We start from the raw sequence: 20,360 nt of genomic DNA, 5'->3' as shown, positions 1-20,360 counted from the left end.
TTGAATAAACAGGAAATTTACACCATTATCAGTGGGCTATTGCAGATTTCACAATTTCCATAGTAATAATAATTTTCTATTATATAAAATGACACATTTACAGAAGGATTCCTTGAAAATACACATTTTCTAATAATTGAAATTGGAGGAAAATGGAGATGCTCACAGAAACACATCTAATGAACTCCCGTGACAGTTCTTTCTGGGAGGACCAGCAGCGTTTTAGAATCATAGGCTATTTCGTATTTGCTGCAGTGTAAGAGATGATGCAACAGCTTCTGCTAGTGACTGAAAACATGCCGTCCAGCCACATGACAGGTCCATTTCTCAGCAACATTTATTTACATTACATGTCAGCACATTACAGTGTTACTCTTCACAGAAGACCAGTCAGAAAACTGCATTGAACATTTATCGGATGGTCCATCACTGTCTGTTTCCAGAACAGTCTACGACGCTCCAACATCAGTTATATAGTCGTAATCAATATCCAACATTCTTTATAATATGAAAACAATATTATAATAAGGTGAAAACAATGTTGAACCACTGCACATTCTCAGCTTCTGCTTTCCTCTCGATTAAAATACAGTGAGAATGTGTGCGTTGATATCTACAGCACATTCACTAGTATAATACTGTGTGAATGGACAAATGATGAATAAATCACTTACATGGGAATCTACGCTTCATGGTCCATTCAGTCAAACTGGTTGGTTTGTAAAATACAGCATGTGGTCGACTTGTATTAGCAGCAGCGACTGGTGCATGTGTTTAATTCTTACAAGTTGTGAAGAGACAGAAATATGGTTCACGGATCCTGAAGCAACTCTTAAGTGAGAATTTGTGCTTATAGCCTGCTATTATATCTAATACACATTTGACTGTATAATTCACTGTGTTTCCATGTTGAGCTCAAACGCAGTCAAGTGCCTTAAATCTCACTGGATGTCGCTAACAACCAATTTATGAATAAGCAATAATAAAAAGCAGCATTTCAAAACCATTTCAGTCAGTCAGTACTGTACAGCAGTGGAAAATGTGCATAACTAGGACAGGACAAGGCGTCGCAACCTTCATATTCGATCCCTCTTTGCCTGAATCAAAAGTGCCTTCTTCAGCATGAGATATGAAAAAATATAATTATAGTTTCATATGGTCAGTAAACTGTATTCTGAGCAACAACAGCTACAGGGTCAACAAGGAATAAACAAACAGCCCTGTTTCAAATCATACATCCAGAACAAAAGCCCACAAATTAAAAGCTGAAAATCTTATTTTTCTACTTTTACAGCGTGGAACAACCAGAAAATGACTTCAGAGCAGCTTCTTCACAAAATGCTCCACGTCACAAAAAGCTAAAGAGTTGAAAGATGCCTCAGAAATCTCTGCATATTCCAGTTCTGCAGAGTCATTCCCAGTGGTTGTGGTGTCACATTGATCCGACTAACAGTCTGCGGAGAAGCTTTAAAGTCATTGTGGTGTTCAGATCAGCTCCTTCTGTCTTTCACAGCAGTGATCACAGGTCCTGGCTCAAGGGCGAACCTGTGGCAAAAAAAAAAAAAGACAGGATTCATTCATTCATCTTTAAAACGGTGAAATGCTGCATTCAAAGCCTCGACTTTTATGATTCCTGGTTTTCCACCAGCAGTAACGAGCTAATATTAGCTTAGCTTAGCACAAACACTCAAAGTTAGCGATGCTGAGTCTGCGAATACTAGCTTCACCAAAGTTCACAAAATGTTGAGTCTCATTTGTTTAAATTAAAAAAAAGAATATTTTATAATTATAATAATTATTATAATTATAATTATAATTATATAGGAGCAGTAACCTACTGGAGGTTTCACTGGCTCCACGCATCTACTCTCAGCCAAGAATAAGTCCAGCACTTAATTGTTGCTTTTACACTTTGATTTTCAGATGAATTAAATGACAATTTAAAGTGTTGATTAGGGATTTATAAGAGAGGTTTATTTAGTTTTTAGAAGCTGTAGGTGAATATTTACGGACATGATAGATAAGATTTCCCTTAACAGAAACTAATGGCTAAAGAAAAGTGAGTGGACAATCTGTCTTCTGTCTGTCTTCTTTGTATAGAGAACGTTTAACAAACAGCTTTATTCTGTTTAGCTGAGGTTGCAGGGACGGTAATCTAACTGTAAATAAAATGACATTAGATGTTGTTCTTCTCTATGGCTCAGGTTGCACAAATGTAAAGAAGTGCACAGTGAGGATGAAGATGTGCTGCGACCTAGAGGAGGATCTGTGTCAGCGGGAGGAACATCAGCGGTGGCAGAACGAAGGTCAGGAGGAGGAGAAGCTGCCGGTTCATCTGCATGCACGACACGGCCGCAGAGGGCACGGGGCGTTTCCTCTTGGGCCCGTTGCACAACGGGGTGTTACAGCAGGAGATGCACACCGAGTTCAGCCGGCCGGTGCAGAACTGCTGGTAGCCGGAGGAGGCGATGAGGCAGGCCCCGGACGATGCACAGGACTTCCTGTAATGTATTCCTGCAACAAAAAACAACTGACAGTCCAAAGGGAATTGTAAGGCTCGGGATAAGCTACTGACCAGCTTCAACATGTTGGCCATGCTGAAGAATACAGCATCGAACTATGATGAATTCTTTCCTGTTATAATGAAGTTATTTATCCTGAAGATGCAGTGCTGCAGAGTTTTATTGAGCTCGAGCAATGAAGGGATTGACTTCCTGTCTGCTCCTATTAGCTGACGTTTGTCAGTGCGTTATATGTTCCTACAATTTATGTTTGAATGAGGGAACGACACTCATATTCCTGCTGTATTACAATCCAGAGCCACCAACTGAGTGAGGTGTCTCCATCCAGCATATATATTGCTGTTGTTTGTTTCTACAGTATGTTAAAGCAGGTGTTTTATCATTTATGTGGCATTTTTATTCTGTTGTTGTTTTTTCTTTTCTCTGCAAATGAAATTTTCTCCTTTACTGGACAAGAAAAAAAGTTCAGATTAAATCAAACTGTGATAAATCCGGTCTCTGAAGACATAACAATCCATTATGTGGGAGTGTGTTTTATTGATGTGGAAGATAAATACAACTGAGCATGTTTCCTCTGTGATCGGCCGTTTGTTTCTCTGCTGCTGTTTCTGCCGAGGACGAGAATAAAATTAACATGTCCAGCACCTGTGCAGGGTCAACGTCTCAGTCAAGGACATGACACAAGTTATTGTTGCAGGCGCTGAACGTGTAACGTGTGCACCTCCAATTACAAGACAGGTGAAACGAACAGGGCAGCTGCTGCCTGACATCCTTCACAACACACACTGAGATAGTCGCGTTGCCAAACTGTGAACTTTACTTTAAGGTGCTTCATCCTGCAGAATTTGATGTAAATGTCTAAATATAAATGTACAGTGGCCGTGCTGGATGCAATAATAAAAACATCTAACACGCAGCTAGAATTAAACAACGTGTTGATCAGACCAAAGTTTAACAAAATCAACGTTGTCAGTTACAGCTAATAAACTCGCTATATCATAAGTTTAAACAAGCTAACATGTCAGGAAATTTTAAATAGCATTGATCTTTTTTGAACTTTGAACTTTTTCATACTTAAAACATGATTCACAGATGAGAACATGCGTCCTTGCAGCTCAGTTTAGCTTAGATTAGCTTAGCTTCCATCTTTTCAAGCTGTTTTTACGTTCAACATGGCAAAACAAAGAATTATAATACAACTAGGGAACACCATCTAATGTAACGTTGAATTGTTGGGTTAAAGAATTAAACATTTCCAAATGGAGAATGGAGTCGCTCACTTTAGCCTGATAGCATCGACAACTAGATTTCACATAAAACACGTGTGATTTGTGAATGAGGCTTTGTTGTTGTTGTTGTTGTTGTTGTTGTTGTTGTTTTTGTTGTTGGAAGCTAGTTAGCTGAAACGCTAATGCAGTATTAGGCAGTAAACACTGTTTAATCCATCCAACAACAACAACAACACGTTGCTCGTCTCTGTTTCTTTGAATCCAAGTAAAAGGAAAATAATAGATAACAACGTCTATTACACTGAAAATCACAGGAGGCTGTTTTGACCCCGCTGCCTCTTCAGCGGGGTCAAAAAGTCAGACACATGAGGATTAAAGGTTTTTGGAGGAAGGAAAAAGGGATCGTTTGCTTTCCTCGGTGTTCGGTCTTATTTGAGAAAAAGAGACAAAATGTCAACAGGTGCAAACATCACGACTGCTTTAATTTGTTTATGTGCTCGCATGACTTGAAATTAAATGTCACATCACAGCAAGAAAGTCTTTTTCAACGTGATATTTCCTTGACCTGGTGTCCAGACAGTCGTTTTAGGACTCGCTGCCGTCGAGACGTCAGTATTTCTGTTAATTTTCTGTCCTGGTTAGTGGTCTAATGATGTGGCCTACGTGCATCTCAATGGCAAAGACAACAAATCTTGTGCTGGAAGGTCCGTGTGCGGCTCTGTCTCCGCTTTCCAGACAGTCACCTTTGTTCTGCAGATAAATAGGACCTCCAGCTTTCTACTCGGACACTTTTGGCTGACCCAGCCTGTGCTTTGCCGTCCTCAGATATCAATCATCACAGACTCCGACTCGGAAACCAGCAAATAAAAAAACCTAAAAAGCCTGTGCTGCCACCAAGGTTGCATAATCCTCCAAATTAGTTTTTAATAATAGAATACACTTCAATTTAGATCCACATCATAGCCTACCCTCGACAGGATTGACAGTGATGGGCTGCGTGCATCAGATTTCCTCCATCTTCATTCAAGCGAGTGCAGGATTTCATGAGCAATAGTTTCATTCCACAATCTATTATGTATTTGTTTTCTTATCCTGGTTTCTTTGGGGCTCTTTGATTATTCTGAGATGACAGTGAGCTATTTACAGCCACCAAAAGATGTTGATAAGTGGTTTTACTTCCTTTAGATTTCAAGTCAGATTCTCCAGTTTCTCAAAACCTGATTTTTTTGTTTTTTTGTTTTTTATCCTATTAAATGCAAAACAAACATCCGTAACAGTAAATTGTCCTCACCATCGGGTTTGACCAGCACCTCCTTCTGGCACATGTCCTGTACGTTGACCGTGCAGTTGACGATGTACTCTGGTGTGGAGCAGTCGTTGTGCTTCATCTCCTCACACTGGTAGCACTGGATCTGCAGGGAACCTCCTGTCCCGGGACACAGGACAGTACAGAGAGAACCGGTTTTACGACTGAGAGATAATCAGTCTTTCACATCACATTTCTGTTTGTCAAATATGTGAATTTGAGGTTTGATGAATATTTTGATGTTTTGGGAAAAAAACACACTTTGTTTTCTTTTTGCTGAGAATTAGATGAACTCACATTATTATTACCACAAATGTGAAGTTAGAACAAGTGGCCAGTTAGCTTAGCTTAGCATACAGCCTGGAAACAAGGGGGCAGCCGGTTCTAACCAACAGTGAACCAGGGATGAATCCAGGATGAATCCAGGATCAGACGTCCAGTGCTGAGTCACTCACCTCACACCATGACACTGAATACTGCTCATATATTCCTCCATGTATAATTAAATAATATAAAAATATGAAGTATTTCACACCCTCAAATAAACTGATGTACTGTACACAGAGTTACTTTCACCTAGTTAGTTGTGTGGTGGTGAATTATTGTACTTTATAAGAGCTGAACAACTAATGAGGTTTAAACAATGAATGAATAATAATAAAAAAAGAGTTTTAGAATTGACCCAATTCATCCTCAAACCCGATCTTTTTACAGAGGTGGTAAGTAACTAAGTACATTTCAATAGATCCTGTATTTAATTACAATTTTGAGCTTCTTGTTCCACAACTCAGTTAGCAACTCATTTTAATGTTCACCTTTGAGTTCTACATCAATGTTATCGAAGTCATCTTTTCTTAGTGAAGGACTTTTACTTTTAATTGAGTAGAAAAATAATTCTAAATTGAATTTTCTTTCATTTGTTCAGAAAGAGGAATGTACATGAACACAACAGTTAGAGATATCAGCGTGTGCTCCGGCTATTTTATGTCCAGACATCTTGACTTTATAAAGAATCCAGACTATTAAACCTGTACTAAAACTATCTGAACGTGTAATTGTTTGTCCTCTGTCTTTAACAAGCTCTCTAATTCTAAAAAAACATTAATTAATAACAAATTAGATTTTTTTTAGGGTGTTTAAATGTGTTTGAAAACCCCCAAAAAGAGTTAATGTCGTCCGCACATGATAGTGGTATCAATCCAACTCTCAGCACAAAAGTCAATAAGCACATTTCTCCAAATGTCAAACTATTCCTCCGAGACGACGCTGGAGTCTTGGTTATTTTTACATTAAAAGTATTATATCGCCCTCGTTCTTACATGTTTGCTTCTCTGTGCACAGGCTCAATATCAGGTTCTGTTCTTTCATACATTATTTCCCCAGTGTGCAGTGCACATTACTGACATTTGCTCAAACTATTCTCTTTCCACACATTTCTTTTAAATCTAAATTGTACATTTGTTTTCCTTGAGTCAAGCGGCAGCAGAAGCTTTTATAAATTTGGCTCTTGTGTGAGCACCTTTGCTAGTGCTACATCTCCGAACGAGACTAATGTCTCCACGAGGATGCGGTGCCATCTTTTCTAGCTTCTGCGGTGTTATGACACTCTGCACCGAGGTTTCATGGCTTAACAAAGCACTGTAAGGAAGACCTTCACCGAGGTCTAATCTGCGTTTCTCACCTGTTTTAGTGCTCGACTGAGTGTCAACATAGAGGTTATAGATTCATAAGGTGGTGATGAGGTGTAAAGAGTCACAGACTGGTCTCCTTAAATTCCCTTTTAACCAAAGGTGATAAAGATCCATATACAATAAACAGGCAGTTTATAACATACAGAGCTTTTGTTATTCCATCTGCTGCTTTTAATTCTGGATGAGTTTAGTACCTAGAACCTCATGAAGCTGAGGTCGTTACACTGCACAGAAAACAAGCTGTAAGACCTGCAATGAAGAGTAAAGGCTTAGAATCAATGTTACGCTGTCAATGTCCATTAAAACTGACCTCTGCTATTTAAATGAGAGTTAAAGCTTGGAAAACTGGAAAACTGGAAAGCAAATGATCTATAGTCTTAACAGCATCTCTGCAGACAGTATCGTGTGTAATACACATGTGCAGCCTTCATGACACATTTCCAATTTCCTCTATAATTAATAGTGAAGTTGCTTCAAAGCTGCAGAGAAATGTAAATTTCACCACTATGCTCATAACAAACTGTTCCTCTTTACATGAGTAAATACACGACACATTAATTAATACACAGACTACACCTGCCTGGCTCAGTTAGTATTTCTATACGACATCTTCATCGTGGCAGCGTCACAGGTATTCAATCAAAAACTCCCAAGTCCTGCAAACACGCCTGCCCTTTCCTTCCTAAATATCCCACAGACAGGCTATCCGTCCCCACTGACAGATATTACTGGTGTAATTATTGAAATGGCACCAATCATTAATCTTAGCTCGGACTCAGACTCAGCACCATCAAACCCAAACTGATAAAGGTCCACATCACATCACAACATCACAACCTCAGCTTAATTACTGAGAGCCAAGCACATGCCTGAAACCTCCATCCATCATCTGGAAGGAGGCTCTGACAACAAGGAACTTTCTTATTTTCTGGCAATATCCGTCATACTGGAGGCCAACATCCAGCAGCTGAGCTCAGCTTATCAGGTTTAGGAAGTTATTCTAAATCTATTTCCAAGTTTCACAGCAGGAACTGTGGCTGATAAGAAACAATGCATCAAATGTTGGACAGCCTGTGCACCCAGGTGAACAACTGCAACATAATATATCTCTATAAAGACTTTGACACCACAAAACTACAACTAAATAAAATAAAAAATCAGACACAAGTGTATGAAAAGCTGCAGAACTGTTTTCAGTTTCCTCGGATCAGCACAAAGGTAGAAGACATGGACATCTGAAACAGGTTTGAACAGTCCAGAGTTGATGTGCTGGCTTGAAGCGATGCTACAACAGTTTGGCGCAGAGGAGTCGAAAACCAGCTCCACCGGCGCGTAAAAAAGCATCAAAACTGCAGCAGTGGTGCAAATGTTGGATTTCACGCAAGCAGAGAATGTGCATACTTCAAAATAAAGCTTTAAACATTTTGGAGCACAAACCCTGTCATAAAAATGTTAAATGCTGCGCATCGGTCTAATCATTTTGTCATTTTGGCGTTTTCCACTCTGTTGCGCATGAATGTAGATTCGTTTTAGCCCAAAGCTCCTGGTTTGTTGCACAGAGGCTGAGGGACGAGCGCTCCAACCTGTGCCACCACACTCTCACTAAAACGCGGCAGCCAGTCTCTCCAAGTTGCACCTACCTGCGTCGAGAAGGACTCCAAATAAAGTGGCCAAAACGAGAAGACGCATTGTCTCCAAAATGACTCTCGGAGGGGAAACATCAGACCCAACGAACTTGTTCAGACGGAGGCGTGGGGGACGAACCGCCGCGGAGGAGACCAGGACAGGGACCCGCTGCTCATGCTCTCGTCTGGCTGAGGTGAGAGAAGAGGCTCCGCGCAAAGTGCGAGTGATCCGGAGCGAAGGAATTATAAAGCGCACCACGTGATGGGAGCTCCCAGTCTGTGTTTCCAAATGTCTGTGAGCTCGTCGAGCACTGATGAACAACACATTAGGATTCCTGCGGAGGATTTTGGCACTTTGCTGGGTTCATGGTAGAATTTGTTTTATCCCCACAGCTCATTTCGACGTGGGAGCTGCTCTGTTATTGAGTGTTGGAGTTGATCTCACATCAGATTTCTTCTTATTCCACACAGAATGTGACTTCATGGTGCTTTTTAATTCCTCATATAATAAATAAATAAATCCTAAATAATACTTCCTCTACTCCTGTGGTGACAGTAAAAACCTACATGTCACCTCCTACCGACATTGATACAGCCCTCAGCCTGCAGTACTTCATGTTCTAATAATATTATTATAGTACTTTAACTTTATTTTAATGACCTTTTCGTGACATTTAGGGAACAAATTCTGCTCCTTTGAGTTTATTTGATGGATTAGTGTGTTAATAAACTACGTCTTCTCCTGTAAAGTTCTTCTCCAGCATGAATTTTACCTTTAAACAGACTCATTCTGTTCAATACGAGCTCACTCAGTCTGTGATGGTCACGCAGAAACTCTCACGCACACAAAGAAACCGCACGACTGCTTTTATTTACACGCACATAATTACCCATCGAGGGACTAATGGTTCTAAATCCCTGCGCAGAGAGCGACTGTCGCCGGCTCGGAGCTCCTACTCTGACAGAGTGTGAGTGGGAAGCGGTGATTACACACTTGGCCCTTGGGGGGCCACAGATTTGGGGTTTTCTTCCGATCCTTTATTTCCACATCCAAAGAAAGACTGAAGGAACGACCTGCTGCGCAAATGAAACACACACACTCTGCAGCTCAGTTGGAAATAGGATTTCTCATATTTAATTAGGAAATAGTTACATAAAATAGAGCATTAAAGTCTAGTGTAACAGACAAAATTGCACAGAGTAATAATAATAATAATAATAATAATAATAATAATTACCAAAGTAACACTGCTGGTAACCATTTCTCTTTACAAAGGAACATTTAAGGAAAGAGGTGAAGCATGACAATCACACTACAGTCTGACAGTACAAAATGTGGGTATAAATACTGGACATCTAGAAAAATACACAAGTCCTCTTTAGACTCTCTTCATACAATATTAACAGTTTCATAGAAAAACACACAGTCGGCTCTGTTGATTAGCACCAGCTGGTCAAATTCCAGGTAGAAATTTGGCATTAACCTCACCCTAAAGTTCAAATATGTCTTTAAAATAAAGTGATAAAATATTTTAGTCTTAGCTCTTATCGATCAAAATAAAGACTTTTATTTTTTCAAAACAAGAACCCCGAAAGAATTCCATAAGAAAAGACGCCACTTTCCAACAGTAGACTTAAAACCTTGGTTAAATGATTGGCAGACAATTTCCTTTTTTTGTTTTGTTTTTGTTTTTTGTTTTTTTTGCATATATCCATCAGCAATGCCCACTCCAAGTTTAACTTATAGCAATCATTTTATATACAACATAATATACAACTATGAAAGGAAACTGAGGTTTGAAGAGTGTAGGTTTGTTATGCTACCATGACACTACTAGACTGTTGGGATTGTGGAGTTGCAGGAACTCTTTCACTTGTCAACATTTTCCTGATGGATGCTTTTTTATTCTTACAATCTGCATTAGTCCAGTGTGTTCCCTGAGCTACCAACAATGACACCGGGCGCGTTCGAGCCAGAAAAGCTAGTTGTTTCTGTAACTCCTTATCAGTCCTATTAGTTAATGTACCACACTAGAACCCAAAATGCTTTGCTTCAATTGACATCATTAGATAATCTGCTGTTAAAAATGAGTTCTGTTAGATGAACGGTGGGAACGTTCCTCTCATCGGACAGTTTTTTACTATTTTCTGTTTTGTTTGCCGTTATCGGCTGCGACTGCTCAAAGATCACACACAAAGACAAGATTGGCAACAAGTTTTTCCTGTAAAAATCTTTAAAATGAACAGAAACAAAAGAAAATGTGATTTTTTTTTAAAATTATTGCTTTAAAAAAGTAGATAAAGATGAACTAGGTGTATTTCTATGGGTTTTGACGCCACATGGGCATTTTTTCATAGGGCAACGTACTTAGCAGCAAAACAGAAAACAACAAAATAAAGCAACAACTGCATTGAGGAGATTTCCTGCTTATCGCTGCTTGAATAATGGTTTACTTTACACTCCTTACAAACTTTGTACAGTATTAGTTACAGTGCAATGATAAGAAATTCCCCAGCATGGGGGAAAACGTTGAGTATTGCTGTGCAGTCCACCACATCCAGAGTCTAAATATTAAATGTCTTGGTTTGGTGTTTAGGTTGAGGTGTCCAGCTCCACTAAGTGCTACTGTTTGTATGATGACAGGACGAGGCTCCTTATGATGGGGCGGGGCTGTAGTCAAGAGTACCTTAAATCCACTCCTGAGGCCTGTGGTACACTTCAGCATCCAGTCAATCCATGCATGCCATTTGAAAAAGAAGAGAAGGCAGGAAAGAGGTGGTAATGGCCAAGAGAGACAAGTCCAAGATGTCCGACGAGCGACTGTTTGCCTCTACACATCGTTAGAGCCATGACTGGTGCAGGAGGAGAAGCTGTCATACAGCGAGTCGCTCAGGGAACCCACAGGATCTGCCCCAGGTTTGCTGGAGAAGCTGGAGGAGGATGGCTCGTCCACCTTGCCGCAGTCCTCCATGCTATTCCCCGCACTGGCGTGGCAGTCACCTCTGCGGCCGCCTAAACCGGTGCTGCTGCTGTGATTCAGCTTGTTCAGGGACTCTAGAGAGAGGTCCAGAGAGCCCGGCTGCTTTCCGCTGACCGGCGTCCTCTCCAGGGCAATCTCCTTCTGCACAGAAAATAGAAACATTGATCAAAAGAAGGCACACAGCAAACTAGAAGTATGACTTTCTGCATCTTGATTCATGGTGAACTAAGTCGTTGCTTTTCCTCGCCTCGAAGTCATGCCCGTGTAATTCCACACTCACTTCTGTTGACTGATACTAAAAGAATACCAACTAGACATGTAACTCTGTAACTCATCTCGTTTGCAGCGTTATGCTGCAGAGCAATAATACAGACGCCGCTTGAGAGCGTGACAGTGATCTATGTTGAGATTTTTATCACTCTCCAGGACCAAATGTATGTCTTGGGTGCTGGCAGGCATGCATCTCTGGGCATCTGGGCTCACCCACTCTCTCTGTAATATTAACAGTGTTGTGTTATTTCTTTTGTACAGACTGTGACAGTGTGCTTTATAGATTAGCATATAAGAATGCTCACAAGGGAAATGTTCCCATCTTTTGATGTACCTGTTAACACAATTACAATTAGCAGGTGTAGTTTCGAGTGATTAGAGTGGCTACGTGAGCATGCAGTCGTGACACTTTAGAGCATATTAAAATTGAAATGGGATATTATTCTGGGCCTTATCATGAGACCAGATGATGTCATCACCTTTGAGCCTATCGGCCTTTCAGCGAGTACCTTCAGGACACTCAGCAGCGATTAGTCTCTACGAAAGCACAAAAACCTGCATCAACCAGCTGCTACTTTATGCTCACTTTAATTGTCACATGACTTTGTGCCACATCATTACTAATGACATACGAGTCAAACTCTGTCCACAGGGGGAAACAAAACAACACATAAACCTAAAAATAGTCAGTTGTTGTTAACGATGTGCCAGTTATTTGAACAGTCTACATGATTTCAGGTCAAAAAATGCACTTTAACAAGCTAGTTACTGTGGCAATCAGGATCAAACATCCTCCTAAGAGGATATAAACAAAATTCTCAGCGACTCCAGCCCAGGAGGAGAGAAGCTATCTGTATAGGTGTTTTTGCAGAGGTAAGTACACAGAGGAATAGCTGGAGGCTTCAAACAACCTCTAGAGAAGCTCCAAAACTGGACCATTTAGCATTTTGCTTCAAGGTATATCTCCCCCCAGACCTAAACCCAGAGCTCCTCCACACAAAGGCATAAACATATAAACATGACGCCATCAGTAATACAGATCTGAGAGAGGTTAAAGTAGTAGGAACCTCCACATATTGGTACTGAAACCTGCAGGCACTCTCTGATCTTACAGGCTGCCAAGTTTTAGAAGTCGACAGTTCATGACTGAAATGCTAATGTGCCAGACGACCAAATGCAATATACATGTATGAGATAAGCAGAAGAGCGTTCTGTACATTTGGGTAAATGTTCGTCTTCATCAGGACAAATATTGGAGACAGTTTTCTTAAAAGAATAAGTCCTGATTGTTGAAGTGAGTAAAGTATCGTCCGCGTAACATCATACTGCAAAGAAATCAGTGAAATCTAATTCATTTGTTATCAAACTCACCTTCTTTGTCCCTGACTGTTACAGAACAAATATATATTGGCTTGAAACACTTTCACCATTTATTAAAATTGTTTTCTACTAGTCTTAACAGCACTGGTTATCATTGTGATGGTACAGTAGGTTATGTTGACATTGTTAACTGTTTTGTATGACTGGTTATACTTACATAGTTATAATTCTTCAACTGGGGGTGGCAGGTCGGTAGAGAGAGTAAAACCACTAAAAGCTGTTCTCAGTTCACCTCACACACCTGGAGGCCTGTTGGTTTCCTCTCCTACCAGCTAGTTAATTGTATTCACCTGCCAACTCAGGTGTAAACCATTGTGTGATCAGGGGGCTGAAATGAAACCACTAGGAGTCTGTGCCCAGAGGGTTCAGTATGTGAGATGTTGGTAAAAGAAGGACAGCTCTGTCTCGCAATGTGCCTCATAAGAGAATAAAATATTGTTTTCCTAAGGCCTCTCTTAGAGGAAGACAATTGCTTTCAAATATTAATATAAATACATGAGAATTTTTAATGAAGGTCATGTGAAGGACTATTTAAATGACAAGTAATTTAAATACATTTGTGTGTATGTATAAAAGAAAAAAATCTATTTTGCATTATTTACATTCTCTTTAAAACTTTAAGTTGGACTCACCTCATCATGTTTTATTGTTAGGAAGTATTTTGATGCAGATTCAAACTTACACACTAAATTCCCACAGAGCCCCATTAATGAGCACCAATGTGACCTTTCAACGCAGTTACAATCACATTAAATTTGTAAAGGAGACAGAATCAAAAGAAATATTAAAGGAAGATGTGCCCAAAGGTGACATCTGACTCACATATGATAGGAAATGTTGAGCAGGGTTTTGCAGGTGCGGAGGTTGAGCCCAAATTAAGCACAGGTGTTGAATGAAGATTAGACTTGTTGAATTTGAGTTTAACGCCCACACACTGCTGTTCATAACATCACGATTTTTATGGTTGACAATAATGTCAGCCATAAAAATTGTAGTTATATGGCCTCAGGATGCAGAGTTCATGACGTGATGAGGATCTGTGATTAGCAGAGCTGTGTAACAGTGAAGAACAATCTGCCGGTCCTGACTCTCTCAGCTAACCCCTGCTCTGTATCGCCTTCTGGTTTAAAACGAGAAGAAATGGGAATGACTGTCTTATCGCTGATTGGATTTGATTTTGGAGGAACGCAATTACCAGCAGATCGAACCTTCCCGGCGCAGGCCTCTGTACCACCTGCGGGTGCAGCCAAAATGATGGTTGCACACATAACTGAGGCTGCAGGCAGACGTCACAGTGAGAGCTCCCCTGTGAAAACATGAGGGCCCAATTCGGCAATTGGTTCTGCAACGTGTCAGTAATGGGATGTCTGAACTCAAATTCAGTAGATCACCTTGCTACAAAGCTTACTGAAAAGGTCTATCTGCTGTAGCGTGGCAGATCCTTTCTATCCCCCCTGCTGCTTTCTTGACTTTGCTGTTTTTCACTGGCACAGATGGTAAAATACTACATACTCTTTATGTGTTTTAAATTTATTATGCTTTTATGGTAACAACCAGCAGTAGTGGCAAAGTTTTTCATTCCCGTCCTGAATTCCGATTGACTAACAGGACACGTGAAGGTTACAGGATGAAGCATTTATGTGATGAGGATGATTTTATTTGACTCCTATCAGTTTAATGTCTTCATACTGTACCAAGCTACTGCTAAACACAACATTTCCTGCTGCTGCTACACATTAAAAGCATTCAACTGGTTAAACATGGGGCGTCTTTTATTGTGAAAAATGCATCTACTAAACTACCTTTACTGTGTCCTACTGTTAGGTCTAAATAATCTTTAGTTCATATTCACTGATTCATCAGTTTCTATGTGTGGTATTCCTGGTTTAAGGCCTGTTAAAGCAAGTGACAAACCTTGACAATTGTTTTAATATTGATTTAAAAATTCATGGAAAAGATTTTCAAATGTTCTTCGTGTTTCCCGTCATATTTTAATTTTAATGAAAGTGGAGGTGAATACAGATAACATTGTGATCACCTGTATATTCACATAGTTAGGTTTGTTGCAGGCAGAACGAAGAGAAGTAACATTAAAACTCACATTGTTGCTTTTCATTGTTTTCTACAATCTGAATTTCAACTGCAAAACACATCACTCGCCCTGTGTATCACCTTGTGATACTGTGCAGACTAAGGTTGATTCAGATTCTGAGGACGACGGTGAAAAGAATATGCAAACAAAAGATGGTTATTGTGTCAGAATATGTGTCGCCATTGCTGACATTGCTGTGCGAATAATTTGATTGCAGACCTAAACGCAATGGTGCAATGTCAGTTTCTTGCTTTCTATTTCCGTATCTATTGCGTCTGACTCCTGCGATGTGCTGGCCAGCAATCCTCCCAGTCTGACAGCATATTCCTGCTGCTGATATTTATTTGAGCACAGATATAGGTTGGTTATCCAGTGGCCTTATTTCAAATTACATGTTAACCGACATGTTCCCTTTCCCTCGCCATGTAATCATTGCTCAAGGTAACAAGCTGTTCCACATTCTCGGAGGAGCTGTGCATGCTGATTTTCTTGAACAAAGGCTGTGGACCTGTGTCACATAGACCCCAGAAGTCTCCCAAACTTCACAGGTGCTACACCTTGGCACAAATTCTAATGTTGTTTTGCAGCAGCAGTTTCTTGTTCCTTCATGAAGACAAGAGTGAGTAGGCACGAAATGAATAAAAAAATGAGGAAAGTTAGTTTAGAAAGGGAAGTAGAGGAAAAAAACAAATGTAAAGACAGAAAAAACAGTTTAGAACAAAAGCAGGCGATGCAGACTAAGAGCAGATGAAGAGATATGTACAGGAGAGCAAGGCGAAACTGAAAGGAAGGCGAGGGAATAATGCACGTGGGAGAAAAAGAGGCTTGGAGGAAGGAGAGGATAGAAGTAGAAGGGGGCGGGGGCCGCCGTTAGCAGGGCTGTCAGGTGCTGTCAGGATGATGAATGGGAGGCCAGCGCGGGCTGTGAGGGCTGTGATGGGAGCCGCTGAGCTTTACATCACTCTCCTGAGTGTTTGTGAAAGGTTATTAAAGGCGCTTAAATCACCGGGCTCTGACACGGGCCCGCTACCAGCCGCCAAACTTCCCCAAACTGCCGCCAATGACAACGGTTCGCGAGCCACGACAAAAGGAAAGTGGCCGCACAGGTACGGGCGTGCAGTGAGAGAGGTGAGGAGGTGATGACACGCAGATGAATTGTCCTTTTCAGAGCAATAATGTGGGGTAAACGGGTTCAGGAGCAGTCATCCATCATTACAGCTGGTTCGCAGCTTAGGAATAAAGTTATTGTTAAAATTTTAATTTATTAGGTGGTGGAAAAATATCACTACAAACTTTAAAAATAGAGTCTTCAAATATGTAATTAAACTTTTCTTGATGCAAATGCTGTGACCTGCCTCGACTCAAAGTAAATTCTAAGGGGAGTCGGTTGAAATATGCAGCTGCACTGTCAGGTACGTCCACCTGTTTTAAGAAAAGGAAGTTCTACAACTCACAACAGACCGAAGAAGGAGAAGAGGGCGGGGGCATTTTAGCAGCTTTAAGTATCACACAATCTAAGTACATAAGTAAAGTAGAAATACCTCAAAACCACTGCTTGCTGCTATTTTGACAGGACCGAACATGATGTCAGGTTGTTTGGGAACTGACCTCTTGACCTCTCTCTTTTGATCAACGCCCTTTAAGCACAACCCCCCCCCCCTACCCTCAGAAACGTGGCCTACCGCATCCAATTAAGTGACAGACAGGTTCGAGGATGAGACAAACAGAGCTTCATTTGTTGTGTTTTGTCTCTTGCATGTCAGCTAATGGAGTTGTGCTTGCAGCTCGGTTGCACAGCACCACATCCCGCTCGATGCGCCGCCTCTCCGCTGGGATTTGGATCAGCATCAAAAAACCTCTCTTTCAGTCTCGCTTCCAGTTCAAGTGCGAGTGCCGAACTTTGCCTTGTTAAACGGAGACTCGTCCTCATACAAAAATATAATACTCAATTGAAATTCTCTTTTCGCTTGGGGAGGTCAGCAACAACAAACTCTCCTTGTAGTGCAGGGGAATTCAGTTTTCCTCAAGAGCTGCTCAAGGACACTTGCTGAATCACCCTTGTTCTTTGAGTGGTATAACAATGATAAAATCTAGGTGCTTTTTACACATGCAGTGTGAGACAGAATGAGTCAATTCTTGCTAAAATCATATAAAACTAAATTTTAATAAATAATACTGCTAAAAACAGAAGCATATTCATCGTCCCACCTAGTGATTCTGCATAATTATTCTAATTTATGGGTGTGAATGCCTTACAAACAGTCAAATCTGATCTTGGTGTTAAATGCCAGGATGACACAAAAGGTCAGGAACACAGAATAAATTAAGTTTTTTCTCCCACTGCTCATACACAACTGTTTGTTAGGGATTTTTTTTTTTAAGAATATGGATTTTTGTGTCAGGGTGAGTGTTGGGGCAGCAGCAGCAGTGTAAAAGAGTAGAGTTTGGCTGCCCCATAGAGCCGGCCCATGCAGGCTGGAGGCCATTTCATGGTCTCTGATCCTCATTTGTCATTCAGCAGCGTTAAATACTGGTAGGCAAATACCCGCTGACACAAGAGGGCAAGGCGATCGAAAGCAATTTGGTGGCTTTTTCTATCAAAATCTGCAAACAATTCCAACCGTGGAAAAGAAAAACCTTGGAGTCCAGTGAAGTTGTTCATGCCTGAGGAAGTATTTCTAAGATAAAGCTGACATCACAACTCAACAGCACCCACTCCGACCATCTCTAAAGTCTCCTTGCCGAAAGTCTATGACACAGAGGAATGGTAAGAATTCAATTTATTCATCTTCGTGCCTGTGCTGCAAGGAAGGAGAAATTATGCAAACTCTGTGACTGTGAGTGTTTCTATCCTGGGAGGAGTTTCATGGAGGGCAGGTGCTATTTTTCTGACTCTCACACACACACTCTCCTCTGCATACATCTACACTTGGAAGCTGACTGGCTTGTTAGTATGTTACACTGCCTGAATTAGGCTCCATTGAATAAAGGAATTGATTTATTCTAAAACAATGAACACAGGGCATACTTCATTATCTCCTTCAGATAGTATTCTGAGGCATAACAATCAATAAGAGTGTGGCTAACATAACAAAACGTGAATATATTCCATTAGAAAATCTCTTTCTTCTAGTAAACACAAGCTTCTGGGAAGGAATTGGCTGCTCGTTAAATATCTGAATAAAAAAGCTAATTAAATATAACAGGCTTTACAGCTTCCTGGATATCATAACAGGATATAATGTCCAATAAACTGCTAGATAGGAATCAGCAACACGTTTTATGAGTAAAACCGATGGGCTGATTTAATACTCACACTGAGTCTGTCTCCTGCTTTGCCATCGAGAGATGACTCTTTATGCAGCAAGTTGTACTGAGAAATCCTCCTGCTTTCCTTCTCCAGATGCGAGAACATGTCATGTTGGTAGTAGTCCATGATTGACAAGGATTTCTCCACACTGCTTCTCTTCAGGGTCTCCTCATTATCGTCAACTGTGGACGAAGGAGAAAAGAAACTTAGAAACAACTAGTATCTTTTAAAAGCAGAAACATCTCAAGTTCTTATTTCTACAGGTTGAAATGAGAAATTCTCAAACGTACCTGAGTCACCCTTCTTAGTTGTGTTGATCAGGGTCCTCTGTGGCGAGCCCAAAGTGCTTCCGGTTCCCTCTGGTTCAGTCTCGGTGTCGCTGCTGCTTCCCGAGTACGTGCACACTTGCAGCGCTCGTTCCTATTCACAGTCAAAGAGCCAGAGTCATTATAAAATGACATGGAGCACGTCCAATAAAACACAGGGCGGCACTATTAAGCTGTGAGTAGTTTAGAGAATAAAGGAAGAGAAATGGGAAAATTACAAAAAATCTTTAAATTCAACTTTGAGTGAAATTTGCTGGGACGGTGCTTTTTTCAACTTATTGTTGGTAAATAACAGTGTTTTAGAAAGAACAACGTTTGTTAAGCTGAAGTTTCACAACACAGTCTTTAAATCACCTGGATAATTGATTTTTTTAACCTTTTAATATCTATAAATATGTAAATTTGAAATATCGCTAACCCGTGCATATATCTGTGATAATGACTTACACCAGGCATATCATGGTCTTTGTTTTTCAACTTCCTCTCTGTTTCTTTCTCTCTGTCCTCTGTGGAGATGTTGCTGCGTGGGGCACCAAGACTCATCCTCTTCGTCCTGATTGCATCTGCAAGTCAAAGGAGACAAAAGACGACATGAGTCATGAGTCGTACAGTAAATGACAGAATCTGTCTCAGCACATGACCACCTCATGTAATGCATGCTGGAAGTGGGGAGAGGAAAACATCATTTGCATTCTTCTGAAGCGAAAATCTTTCCCTCGGCAGACAGACTGATGAAACACAGGGGCACAGCTCATCCATTCAACCAAAACTCCAATCCAACCGCATACACATCCATTCTTCTGCATATATGAATGGAGCGGCACAATATTCGAGCTATCAAAAATTAATGGTGTCCACCCTGCGATTGTTCCCAGCCGCGACTCCTGGCAGCCCAGATATAACAGCTTTCAGCTGTCGACCCTCAGTGACGAAGCACTGCTGTATTATCACTCTGCCTACTGCTGCCTCGGACAGACGCCAATTTAATTGTCTCTTTTAACATTCAGCCACACTACAATAACAGACTGCTTTTGGCCAATGCTCCACATCCATCTGAAAAGTCTGCATCATGATCATAAAAGTCCTTTCGTTTTCTTTCTCTGGGTTATTACGAAGCAAACAATGTGACAGACGCCGCTGCTTTTCCAGCCTCCTTTGTGAATCTATATAATGATGACAGAAAGGAAAGGATATAACTTAGAAAAGATGCACAGAATATGTTAAGGCTCCTCTAATCAACTTGTTCCACAGTAAAGACTCAACAGGAGACAGTTGTGACTCAGATTGCTGCCTCTGCAGTGCCACCGCAGCACTGAGGTGAAATAGATGCAGGCTAATGTCCTGTAAGCATAAATCCCCGGGTGTGATCGCTCATCCCTGTGTTTTATTGCAGCTTTAATCAGCCATCTGATTGCATCCTATCCACCGCCATTCTGTCGTACATCACAGCAACCACCAAGGCAGAAGGCGCTTTATGATGTATGGCTGTGCCGACATGCCTATCTAATTGCATTTGTTAGTCTTCCTCGGGGCACGGCAGCGTGCGAGTTCCTGTAGTAACACAGAGTCAGATGTCAGTGTTGACGCATTAGCATCTGAATTAGCCGAACAAACAAGGTTCTTCTTTT

The 20,360-nt window shown here is 40.8% G+C and overlaps 2 protein-coding genes across 5 annotated transcripts in view; both read right to left on the bottom strand.

Moving 5' to 3' along the window:
* Positions 1–319: 319 nt before the first annotated feature.
* Positions 320–8,575, bottom strand: LOC113163267 (ly6/PLAUR domain-containing protein 1-like). The gene is made up of 4 exons (XM_026361730.1): positions 8,389–8,575; positions 5,043–5,177; positions 2,255–2,514; positions 320–1,545 (listed from the first exon to the last, which is right to left on the bottom strand). The coding sequence occupies exons 1-3, from the start codon at positions 8,435–8,437 to the stop codon at positions 2,255–2,257; spliced, it is 444 nt and encodes a 147-aa protein (XP_026217515.1). The 5' UTR covers positions 8,438–8,575; the 3' UTR covers positions 320–1,545.
* A 915-nt stretch (positions 8,576–9,490) lies between these two features.
* Positions 9,491–20,360, bottom strand: part of LOC113163266 (nck-associated protein 5-like) — a 121,429-nt gene continuing 110,559 nt past the window's right edge. For all 4 annotated transcript variants that reach the window (XM_026361726.1, XM_026361727.1, XM_026361728.1 and 1 more), the window contains 4 exons: positions 19,180–19,295; positions 18,697–18,826; positions 18,413–18,588; positions 9,491–11,495 (listed from right to left, as the gene is read on the bottom strand). In XM_026361726.1, the coding sequence (XP_026217511.1) occupies positions 11,205–11,495; positions 18,413–18,588; positions 18,697–18,826; positions 19,180–19,295 (713 nt within the window). In that variant the 3' untranslated portion in view covers positions 9,491–11,204. The remainder of the gene's footprint in view (positions 11,496–18,412; positions 18,589–18,696; positions 18,827–19,179; positions 19,296–20,360) is intronic.

This window comes from Anabas testudineus, chromosome 2, assembly GCF_900324465.2.
Source record: "Anabas testudineus chromosome 2, fAnaTes1.2, whole genome shotgun sequence".
NCBI lineage: Eukaryota > Metazoa > Chordata > Actinopteri > Anabantiformes > Anabantidae > Anabas > Anabas testudineus.
Note: the sequence above shows the minus strand (reverse complement) of the source record. Positions and strands in the feature narration are given on the sequence as shown.

What these genes read in the sequence shown, in the direction of transcription:
- LOC113163267 (XM_026361730.1), bottom strand. Translation starts at nt 8,437, where the DNA reads ATGCGTCTTCTCGTTTTGGCCACTTTATTTGGAGTCCTTCTCGACGCA. An exon ending in TGGAGTCCTTCTCGACGCAG is followed by an intron (nt 5,178 to 8,388) that starts GTAGGTGCAACT and finishes GTCCCGGGACAG; the next exon opens with GAGGTTCCCTGCAGATCCAG. An exon ending in GGTGCTGGTCAAACCCGATG is followed by an intron (nt 2,515 to 5,042) that starts GTGAGGACAATT and finishes TTTTTGTTGCAG; the next exon opens with GAATACATTACAGGAAGTCC.